A 12,069-nucleotide genomic window follows, 5' to 3' on the forward strand; every position below is an offset into this window, starting at 1 on the left:
TTGAAGCAAAGATAATTTCATTCTCTGCGAATATTCAACATACAAGATTATATCAATGCCAGCAATATATTATATAATAAAAATCTTACACAAGACAAAGAAAGAGAGAGGAAAAGATTGACATTTTGATTCAAGAAGAAGGATTTGCAGAACCTGAAACTCTAGGCGAGGTAACAGGAAAGAGCGGCAGCAATCGCGGCGGCTCAGCTTCTCGTGGGGTGGATGCTGGTGACGGATGCAAGAAAAAGCCTTTCTCTTTAATTGCTTTCTCCTCTGCATCAGTATCTAATAGATTACCATTATTGGGATTACTCTTATTATTATTACTCATAGGACTGTTATAGCAGTTAGTAGTATAATTTACTGCGCCGGATCGGTCAAACGGGTCAGGAATTAGCGGAGTGACCGGGCTAAGAACAAGAGCTGGAAAATCAAGGATACTAGGAGAAAGGATCTCGGGCTTTCGAGGCGAAAACCCGGGATTATTAGGAGCGAAAATTGGGTTAAGAGGGTTGATCTTAAGGTTTTTAAGTGAGTTTCTGCGTTCGTAGAGTTTAAACCCAGATGAAGTTTGGTTCTTTTTGGGAATAGTTTTGATGGGAGGTATGTTATGGGTATGGGACTTGGGCGGCGGCTCGGGTTGGTTGGAGGTGGTGGTGGGTCTGGGGGATCCGGTTAACATTTGAACAACTTGTTTGAAAGATGAAGTGTCTGCTTGGACGAAGGTAGTTGGGTATGGGTTAGTGATTTCGGATCTGGTGATGGGCTTGGGTGAAGGGAGCGGTGGTTGATTGCAGTGGTGGAGGGCATTGTTAGTGGTGGTGGAGCTGTTGCTGCTGCTGGTGCTACTGTGGCTGTTTGGGGAAGGGAGGAGAGATTGTGTTTGTGTATGTGGGTTTTGGTTATCTTGGTGTTTTGGTGAGGTTTCCATTGATGGTTGGACTTTTTAGTAGGGAAAGCTCTCTGCTTTCTTTTACTTTTATTTTCTTTTTCCTTGGTCTTAGAAGTAATACTACTTCCTCTACAGAGGAAGAGGAAGAAGGAGAAATGGAGGAAAATAAAAAAGAAGGGAGTTATAATTTTGAAGGAGAAGAGATGAGAGAGAGAAGAAAGACTTTGTTACTTTGTTCGGTTTGGTAAGAAATGTTTTGGTGGGGACTTTAGGGCTTTGAAGTTTCCTCTATTCGGTTTCAATCTCACGCACCTGTTAGTGTTTGTCAACCACGCTCCAACTCATCCACCTTTTATATATGCAAGTAAAAGTGGAATTTGGGATTTGCAAAAACGCTTTTTTTTTGGGTTTGACCTTTTTTTTTACAACCAGTGAAAGAATCCAACAATCTATGAAACTGCCAGATATTTTTTACACTTTTTTATTTTCTTACAAGTTTGAAGTTAGTTTCTTTGCTATATTCATTAAATATCTATTGTTAGCAATATTAATTTCTTACTACATTAACAAAATTTACATAAAATTCTTTTATCTTTACTATAATTTTTTTTGTTATCATCTGAAATAATATTTAAATTTTTTATTATATACTAAAAATTCAATCTACTATAACATTCTATGTCATTGTATATCAATAATAAGATTTTGTGACATAATAAAATAATTGAATTTAAAGTTAGATTTTATTCATGAAATTTATAAAATAAATAATGATTCAAATCAATGAGTCATTATTTGTTGACAATTTTGCAATTATAATAAATAACGATTCAAATTAATGAGTCATTATTTGTTAACAATTTTGCAATTATACATTTAAAAATTATTTCTCTGATTTTAATATATATCCTTATAAATATTAAAATCAATTCGCGTAGAGGATTTAAATCAAGACTATATAGGTATTACACAATTATTCATATTTATATAATTATTATAATAAATATATTTTTTGAATTGCAACATTTGAGTATTAAATAAGCATTCTGAGTTCATAGTTATACGCATTGTTTGTCTTTATTAGCAATAAGGGATCATTTTATTTGTTTTTTTCCCCTCTTGTTTAAGCTATCTTAGATGCAGTGGAAAAGGGGAGAATATGCAATTTATGCCTATCATATTCAGTGTAAGATGCATATCTGTCCCTCAACCGATATCTTGCACAATTAAGCACGAGATTTGCAAATAAATTATAATTTAAACCCTTCTATTATGTGAAATTTAACTTCCTTAGTTTTTATATGTCAAATGCTAACATGGAATTAAGAGAGACCCCTTTATAAATTTTTTTAAAAATCTTTTGTTCTTTCTTTCACCACCGGTCTTGACATTTCTTTTACTATTACCATTATCAATTTTCTTTTACATACTAAATTCAAATACCCAAAATCAAATAAATGCCAATAACAATGACAAAAGAAATCAATAAACAAGTTATAATAAAAAAAATTGACCAACTTTTGGAACAAATCCACAAAGCCATGGTGTTTATATCTATTGTCAAAAACAAATTCAATAATCTCAACTTTCCTTTTAAATTAGGCTGTAAGAAAAGAAAAAAAAAATCAAAGTCTTGAGTCCACTTAAGTTCAAAATTACCAACATTCACTAAAAGAGTCCCTGCAATAACTCTAAGTGCATAGAATTATCCATTTGAGCACCATAGTAATCTTTTATTAAGATAACACTTCAAAAACTCAACACATCTTATGCATTCAAATAAAAAGTAATCTCAAGCTCATATTTATAAGACGATACAATAGCCTGCATTAAAAAAGATAGAAATATATGTGAATTATACATAAAAAAGAAATCAATCAAAATTATACTTTAAAAAATAAGAAAATGAAAGAGACAACTCATTATACAAATGTATATATAAATGATAGAAACATAAACTAGGTAGTTTTTAAGCTTTCCTCGTTGCACTTGTCATGAGAGTAAAATAAAGAATGTATGTCTTTTTATGATAAGTGTTAGTATCATTATAATAGAAATAAGAGTCTATTTAAATTTTCAACTAATGATGATAAAAATTAAGAATTATACAATAAATCATTGATTAAATTTTAACTTCTAATTGAAAATAATAAGTATTGACATTTATTAAGGATTAGCGAATTTTTATGATTGTTCTTCTTTTGTAAATCATCATACGTATTACTTACTAACGCTAGGTCCAACAACTCTTTACACTTTTATTGTTTTCTCTCGTGTTCTTTGCCTTTTTTCGCTGAAGCAACATATTATGTTAAGATCAAAAGAAAAGTACTTATTAAATTCAAACAAAATTTTTTAAAATTCATCACGTGGTTTTTCTTCTTGAACTGGTAATGACTGCTACCCATAGCAAAGTAATTAAAGAGAGCATTGTTCTTTTTGATTTATAAAGGACCTAGCTTTATTCAATAGCAGTGTTTGACAAATGAAAATTCACGCAAGTAAGTTTTTAATTCATAAAAAAGGCTTAAATTATGAATTTTGCAAAATATATGCTTTGTCTCGCTAAAAGTAGCAGGGGACACGAAACATGAGGGGCAAAAAAGCGTCTTCCCTCCCACTGAGAAATAGAATGGACGCGCTGAGGAAGGAAGATGGAGAACGGAGGTGAAGGAAAGAGAGAGTAGGAAGATGCGATTGGTGGTGTGTGGAATTCTAGACAAGAAAGAGTGGGCCAATGTGTGCCCTTGTGACCTCTTGGCTTTGGGAGAAGAAATCGTCAAAAAAGAGTTCAACATTTTCCATTTGACTCGTACAAACTCCAACTTGAGTCTGACTGCGGCAACCTCCTAATTTCATAACATCACATTTCTTAATAATTTTCATTTTATCCGAGTGTTGATGATTAATGATGCATTTAATCTGTAACTCAGATAAAAAAAAAGCTGATTTTTTAACGAGTTTTAATATAATCAGATGATTCCTAGATCCATCCCTTTCTTTCTACTCATTTTGCTCGTGGTCCCGTTAGCCGTCCAATCAAAATTATTTCAATCGAATTAAATCGTAAAATCAGATGGTGTGTTTTTTGTCATGTACACAAATTTTCAAGTACAGAATCAGTGACCATTTATTACACTTTCATGTCCCCACTCTCTTCATTTTTTTTTTAACTTTTAAATAATTTCTGGACAAATATCCCAGTGATCATTCCGCAGTCAATTAATATATATGCTAGAAAAGTAATTGTATTTACCCTTAAATTAATATGCAAGGCAAACAAAAGTCATAAGAAGAATCACTAATTTTGTGCTAAAGTTATACACAATACAGAATGCAGTCCATATAAATATTTAGATTTCTTATTTTAGAGCTACTTTTATTATCTTCTTTTCTATTATTCTTACAAATTATTTTAAATCTGTGGATTCAGTGATCAGTTATTGGCCTAGTAAGTTGACTCTTTGGATAAATGGCAAACACTAAAAGAGAAATGCACTTGATGTGTCAAAAAATCAAGGAATTAAACTGAATCAAATGGATGGGAGAAGTAACGATCAAGCAAAATACAAAAAAGATATAATCAAGGATCAACAAATTACTGATCAGAGATTATGAATCAAAATCCTTTTACTGTATCTTGATAATTACATGTCTAATGACTTGTTTGTCAGGTCAGACTTATTCATTCAAGTAAATTTGATGCTCATCTCTCACTTGTTTGGATCTCACGCTCACAGGCCTACCAGCATACTTTATTTTTTTCTTCAAAAAGAAAACATAAATGAAGAAAGAGGTGAATCCAATTCTCATTTTAATATAAAAACTGAAAATAAAGTGAACAAAGAAAGGGACCACTTCAGTCTATTCCTAATTTCCTCTCCTCCCTTTGAATCATGGATGAGACTCCATTTATGAAGTGGAAAGTGGTGGATGCATCTCGTACTCCTCGCATTTACCATTTAAATTTTAGATTCCCATAAATTGACATATCCGGTTTTAATTTTATGACAAATAAATTATTCAATTGATACCTGTTGTTTACCAATTTTTTTAAGAAGAAAAAAATATTCAGATAATACTAAAATAATTAATTTATACTAAAAAGTCGTGAAATTCATTAAAAATTTAAAATACAATTAATGAGGTGCTAATCGAGTTCATCCCTTGAATTTCCAATTAAATTTAAATATAGTCTAAGGCAATAGTATTGATAATATGAGCTGGCAAATTGACATGGGAATTTGATTATGATGCTAGAACCACAGTACAGAACTCGAGCCCCGAGCACTTGATGTTTTCAGTTTATGATTTAGAGATATGGGAAAATGGTGAATTTGCGCATTCAAAACTAACAAGGAGGTGCTATAGTGGCACTGGACCCAGCAAATAGCACGAGTAGTTGAAGATTGCTATGGATCAAAGACAATTAAAGTGGCAGCCAGCAGCAACAAATTTTTGCTCTCATAACCCACAAGACTTTATTATCCAGCCAAATACTGCTCATTGGAACAATAAAATGCCACATAATTATAGTTGGTGATACTTTTTTTTTTTTTCCTTTCTATTGATCTCTTACTGTTGTTGATGGCAAAATGCAGGGTTTCTTTTGCAATAACTGAGCGAGAGGCAAAGAAGTTGCACTTTGTCCCAAATTCATAGTCGTTGAGGGGATTGGGTTTGGACTTTGGAGTGCAAGAAAGGGACCATGAATAAATTTGAGTAGTGGTCCATCTTGTAAGAAGCCCATTTTTGTAATTGCCTGGCTTTTGACTCTCTACATATGTTTGTCAATATTGCTATTCCAGAAATAAACTATTTTCTTTTTAGAAAAAGAAAAAGAAAAAGAGAAAAAGAGAAAATCAAAACTGCTCTAGAAAGGCACTGGCAAATTATGAACCTTAAGCAAGTTTATGGTATGGGCCAAACAAGGAGTTGTGTCCGAGAGGGACTCATCTCGGATCCCAGATAGGTCGAATATATATTTCTTTCTAAGGAAGGTGGAACATGGTCATCACTATTTGTTTAAGAACTATTTTAAATTGATATTTACTTAAAATATGATATTATAACATAAATATATCACAAACAGAAAACCTAATTTAAATATATTTTAGAAATAAAAATCAAAGAATCAAATCAATCTAAATTAAGATTATTCTCTTTATTTCATCTAATTTACTGAATAATTTAATTCAACTCAATTTAAATGAAAATTAATTTATAGTTTTCAATTGGATTTGGTTAAAAATGAAACTACCAACTATTTGATCAGTGCGTGCAGTAGTCCCAAAGTTTGAAACGAATCACCAGAATTATGTTATATCATAAATATTTAGCCAATTTGCTTTAATTAGATATCTCTTTAAATTAATAAATTAATAGGGAGTTTTCCATAATATTATGTAAATTAATTTTTTATTTAATTATTTCAAAAGAGAATAAAATCGAAAAAAAGGAATGATAATCTCGGATATAGAGTTAGTGAGGGAGGATCAAAATGGAACCTCACCGTACGAGTGGCTTTCCAAAGTGACTTTCTTCTCATGCATAATATTCTCAAAGGATCTAATCTCTCACCACAAAAGCATCTGCTTTGAATATGTAGAGAGACGTCTAATATTACAATTGGAAAATCATGACAAGTGCGACACCCAACACTGTTGTAAATAATTACCAAATAAATAAAAATCAAAGTGTGTCGCCTGCTATCATTCATTTTTATTTGCCACACAGCCCAGAAAATTATGAACCATTCTCATGCAATTGCTCTGAGTTTCTTTTTGCATACTGAAAAGGTTTTGGATAATAAAAGTTAGATAGAATTGTAAAAAGGAGTTTCTGAAGTGAACCCGTAAACAATGTTTTTTCTTTAATTTAAATAACTAATTTGCGAATTTTTGTTGGAAATAAAAGGATGACTGTTTGGACCCTTACACAACAGCACCATATTTTAAAGGAAAAAACGAAAATATTTTTTAAATCAAATTTACAGTATTTTTTATTTTTATTATGTTAAAAATATCAATAGTACAGTTTTTAGTTTTTTTTTTAATTACAATTTAGTTGTTTTTTTATATTATTCTTAGGTAAAACAACCAGAAAATAACTAAAGAATAATTGAAAAATAATTAAAAGGCTAACCAGAACATAAATTTTAAAAAAGTTAAAAAAATAAATTTGTACAATAAAAATAGTAATTTTTATTAATTTTAAAATATAAACAAAAAATTTCTATTTTAAGCTGATCGAATGAATAATTAAAGTCGCCTTCTAAAAACCAATAAAAAGGTGTGATTATTAACCATATCTTAGAAATTACTTAAAATAATTTTGCTTATACAAAATGGGACAATTATAATTCTTTTCCCCCGTGGTTAGCAAACAAAAGCTAATGTCTGAATGGGCATAAATTCGTCTTTAAATAAAATAAATAAGAAAAATTAATCAATCCATCATCATTTTAAACCAAAAATCAGATGGAATTGCCCGGAATATGAGGGGAAGATTCTCTGTTTGTGGGTCATTTCGGCTCTAAAATCCATCCTTCTTCAAAACGAATAAAGCAAAGCCGAGGCCATTTCTTATCAAAATTAGGCCCACTGACATTCGCAATTAGCCATTTGGATAGAGTATTAATCACAAGATCGATTTGCCACAAAAATAAATCTACCATAAGCGAAAGGATGGCCGAATCCCAAGCTGATTTCCAATCATTTTCATTGCCAATGTACTTTGAGAGATTGCAATTTCTTTATCAAAGATGATGTTCAGTGAAAAATAATGAGTGTCTGCCACAAGGCATACCGCATTATATTTATGATTTCATTATTCATCGTCCTTTATCCCTCTCTACAAGAAGCAGATTCCTATTTCTAATTTACTGTCATAATACAAAGTGTATCCTCCATCATGAAAACTTTAAAAAGAAATAATCCAAAAGCAACCGGTTGCTTACTAATTATTTTATTCTATAAATCTTTGTTTTATAAAGGGTGAAAAATAATTTAAGAATTTATTTAAATTGAGATGTGTATTTATATCTATTAAATAATTACTTTTTTTCTGTCATAATGATGCTCTAATTTTAATTTATTCACAGGTTTTTAAAAACTTAGATCTTTTAGTCGAGGATTTAAATTTTTATCCTTTTTTTAACTAAAATACTATTATTAAGCAAGTCATATGCTCCTATATACTTTGTTAAGCATTCACGTTAATTAATATTTAAATAAAAAGACTTATTACATGTAACTCAACAAATTATTTAATAAAAATTACAATTCAAAACAAAAAGGTGAAATTCAGTTATAAGTGATGATATTTGTGTTAATTAATAAAATGTATTTTTGATAGCTAGTCATTAAATTTATAATTAAAAAATGAACTATATTTTAAAATGTACAAAAAAGAACTAACCAATTAATTATGTTCAATCTTTCTATTCTATAGTTTAAATTAAGATATTTATGCCTATAAATTTTGAGAAAATACTTGCTTAGTCTTCGTCTATGTTTTTCCCTATTAGCACTTGACACATAATAAATCATGAAGTGTATTAGGTGATAGGAACTTTTAATATATATATCAAATATTAATTGTTTCGGGTATTGTAGAATATATATCAAGATTACACAAGTATTTGCCATGAATTCTTTTTAAATTGAAATATTAACTATTTGTTTGAACTTGCAAACTGAAATATCAACTTCTTTTTGAACAAGAGATGTTTCATTAAATTCACGATACAGCAGAACCAGTATCAGAGTACAAAAGCCGAACAGGACAGGTTTGCAAGTGGGCGGGATTGGGACCGAACAGGCAGTCAGTTGCCGATCTCCTTATGAACTTGAAACTAACACCAAAGAAATACTTGGGACAGGATGGTCTCAATTTCCCACGGAGCATTTTCCTTTTATTATTATTATTTTTTTTGTTGAAAAAAGAAAAAAAGAACCAAGTATTAATCAACAAAATGGTATTGGCAAGAACAATCTTTACTCATACTAGGCAGTAGCAAATTGATGGTGAGGGTATCGATGAGTAGCAGCGGCACGGAGCAGTTTCCTTACCTCTGGAGATTAGCATCAATAAGAATCTTGAAATCTGACTCAAAAATGGCCTTATTAATTGCCCATGTCTCAACGCCAAAGCCTCACTGACCGAAGCTGAACTTGCCGGTCTTCTGCCTACTCTACCAGTAATCACGGTACCTTGCTCATCCCTCACAACTACACCATAACATGACATCTTATTATCCCTATCGCGAAAAGCAGCATCCACATTGTACTTGTGAGTTCTCTATATGAAATTTTTCAAGTTGAGACAGGGACTTATGGGTATGAATAGATATTTATATGGTCTGAAAGTTGATTAGTTGCTCCTAATTAATAACGACATCAATAGATTCTAATATCTAATTTATTTCCCAAACAAATTAACATCACACACTGATTAATGGTAGCCAATGAAGTGCCATTACAGAGTACAGATCAAACACACAGGGGAAATTCAGATTCCAAACTATAATCTAAAAACGCTAAAAAGAAGGACTATAATTAAACTGGTGCACGCAGAGTGACAGAAAGATCGATGAGTACTGCAACTACTACTGTCACGTTTAACGTGGGCACTTGGGCTCAAAGGCAAAAGGGCCAACGGTATAGAGGACGAAAGGCAGCTTATTAGCAACAAATTTCTTCTCTGGCCTCAAGATTCCACCGCTGAGTCCACCATGAAGATCGGTAATCTTGCTGCACGCAGTGTTTGGTGCCGAGACCAATGAGACTTTGCACTTGTGGGCCCCGTAGTTGGTGATGGATTTAGGTGCTTGGAGATAGAAGTAACCATTCTTGTCAGTTGTGGCTTTGGCTTCTTGTGGGTACTTTGTATTATTGCATTGTAGTTTTACTGTTGCACCTGCAAATTATTTTAAAAAAATATCGTTTGGTTCAGTATTCAGTAATCATTAGTCAAAAACTAATCACATGTTTGCCCTTTTTTACTTTTACTTTTACTTTCTTTTAATTTTTAAATTGGTAAATAAGATTGCAGCTTGAATTGACGTTTCTTGAAAAAAGTCATGCATTGGGCAAAAATGAAAAAAGGTAGTTCAAGCATAGGGTTCCTTCCTGATTCGTATAGGATGGCAAGCAATTGGACATTGTACCTAGAAGAAAGAGTAAAAGCTGTTTACTCGTAGCCCATACACTGGCCTAGAAGAAAGAGCATCTCTCTCTCTCTCTCTCTCTCTCAAAATTCCAAAATCCAGAGAACCCAATGCATTTATGAGTTTCCCGAAAAGAAAAAGAGAATGCACATTTTCCATGTAAATGCACATCTACTCCAAACAGTGAAAAATATACAGTATTTCAAGAAGAAAAAAAAGATAGAACTAGCCTTATTTCTTCACAAACAGAATATTAATGTAAAAGAAGTGCAAGATTGAGGAGTTATGAACTAACCAAGAACTGGTGAAGCTCCCAAGAGAGTATCAACCCCAGAGTATTTGCACGACTTGCAATAAACAACACCTTGCACTGCTACAAAACTTCTTGGGAAGTGGGAGCTAGGAGACCGAGCCGGTGGTTTAACCGGTGGGTGGGGTTGTGCTGGTGGGGAGTGCACAGGAGGATGAACTGGTGCGTGAGAGTGTGGCATGGGCGAGTGGGCTGGAGAATGCATGGGAGCGTAAACGGGGGCGTGGTGGCGGTGATGGTGATGGTGGTGAGTAGGTGCAAGGCTGGGTGCGACAGTTGGTGGATGGGCATGGTGGTGGTGAGGAGGGTGATAATTAGGTGGTTGAGTTGGTGACATAGCTGGGTGGTGAGAGTAGCCATGATGGTGTGGCGGGATAGGTGAAACTGCTTCTATTTCTTCATCACTAAACACTGTGAAACACAGCAGTGAAAGTTGCAGTAGCACAAGTGCTTTAGCCATAGCAAAGACCATCTTCACTGACCAAGCTACAGAGAGAAAAGATGACTGAGCAAGAAAGAAAGAAAGACAGTGAAATGGGTTCTCAAAACTAAGGAATTTATAGGACTTTAAACCGTGATTCTCTGCGGTTTTTATTCATAAAATGTGTTTCTTTTTCTCTTTTAAAAATAAAAAAGCTTTTCCTTAAACATTTGTGGGGTAGCCTACTAGACAGACTTATATTATAGAGTTCGGAATGGTCTGTTTAATAACGGTCAAAAAATCTGGTAAAAACGTAATTAATGACTACGGCTCATGAAATCATATTTGTTTAAAGAAAAAATTCAGTCCTCTGCGGCATCATTCCAAATGAAACAATTAATCTTAAATTTAAGACCCATTGCACGTCATACTAATTATGAAATATTTTAGCAGTTTATTTAAATTAAAAAATATTTAATAAATTTAATTATAAGAAAAAAAATAAATTAAAGTAAACTAATTTATTTTTTATAGATATTATAAAATTTAATAGACCTATTAACATGATGATAAAATAAAAAAATTTATAATACATCACATATATAATAGTTAGAAACAATTAAAATTCTTTTGATTTAAAAAAGACACAGTTAATATGGAATAAAGGGAGTAATATTTTATCAAATTAACATAATATATTTAATATTTTTTATTTCTAATTTTATAATTTTATTTATTTTTATTTGAGATATATATCAAATTGATAAATTTAGAAAGTATTTATGAGATAAATAAAAATATAAAAAATCTCTCATATATGAGAAAAATAAATTTTTAAAAAATCATCCTCTCCATGTGACATTTTAAAATATCTCACTTTTAAAATCTATAGTGAATGAGGTTTTATATAAAATTATGTCGTTTATCTATCGTTCGCACTGTTATTATTATTTTAATTATAAAATTAAGTTGATAGATATGATTTATTAATTTTTTTAAAATATTAATTTATAATTTTTAAAAATAATAATAAATTAACTTTTTAAATTTTTTAGAATTTAATGATTTATTAATGTAATAATATAAAAAATATCTTAAAAATACTTATTAACTAATTTTTATACTATATAATTTAATATTATAATTGATATCATTATTTTCAAGATTAAAAACTTATTATATAATTAAAAAGCAATATTAAAAATAATTTTAAAATAATTTTTAAAATTAAAATTATTATCTAATTAAAAACTAATCTATTGATTAATATATTATTA

General features: G+C 31.1%; 2 protein-coding genes across 2 annotated transcripts; both read right to left on the minus strand.

The window, feature by feature from the left end:
* LOC8258457 (VQ motif-containing protein 4) lies at positions 1-1,120 on the minus strand. The gene has a single exon (XM_002509416.4). The coding sequence runs from the start codon at positions 929-931 to the stop codon at positions 131-133; it is 801 nt and encodes a 266-aa protein (XP_002509462.1). The 5' UTR covers positions 932-1,120; the 3' UTR covers positions 1-130.
* An 8,177-nt stretch (positions 1,121-9,297) lies between these two features.
* LOC8258458 (non-classical arabinogalactan protein 31) lies at positions 9,298-10,989 on the minus strand. Its single transcript, XM_002509417.4, has 2 exons — positions 10,357-10,989; positions 9,298-9,811 (listed from the first exon to the last, which is right to left on the minus strand). The coding sequence occupies exons 1-2, from the start codon at positions 10,841-10,843 to the stop codon at positions 9,513-9,515; spliced, it is 786 nt and encodes a 261-aa protein (XP_002509463.2). The 5' UTR covers positions 10,844-10,989; the 3' UTR covers positions 9,298-9,512.
* Between the last annotated feature and the right edge of the window lie 1,080 nt (positions 10,990-12,069).

Source organism: Ricinus communis, chromosome 5 (genome assembly GCF_019578655.1).
Source record: "Ricinus communis isolate WT05 ecotype wild-type chromosome 5, ASM1957865v1, whole genome shotgun sequence".
NCBI lineage: Eukaryota > Viridiplantae > Streptophyta > Magnoliopsida > Malpighiales > Euphorbiaceae > Ricinus > Ricinus communis.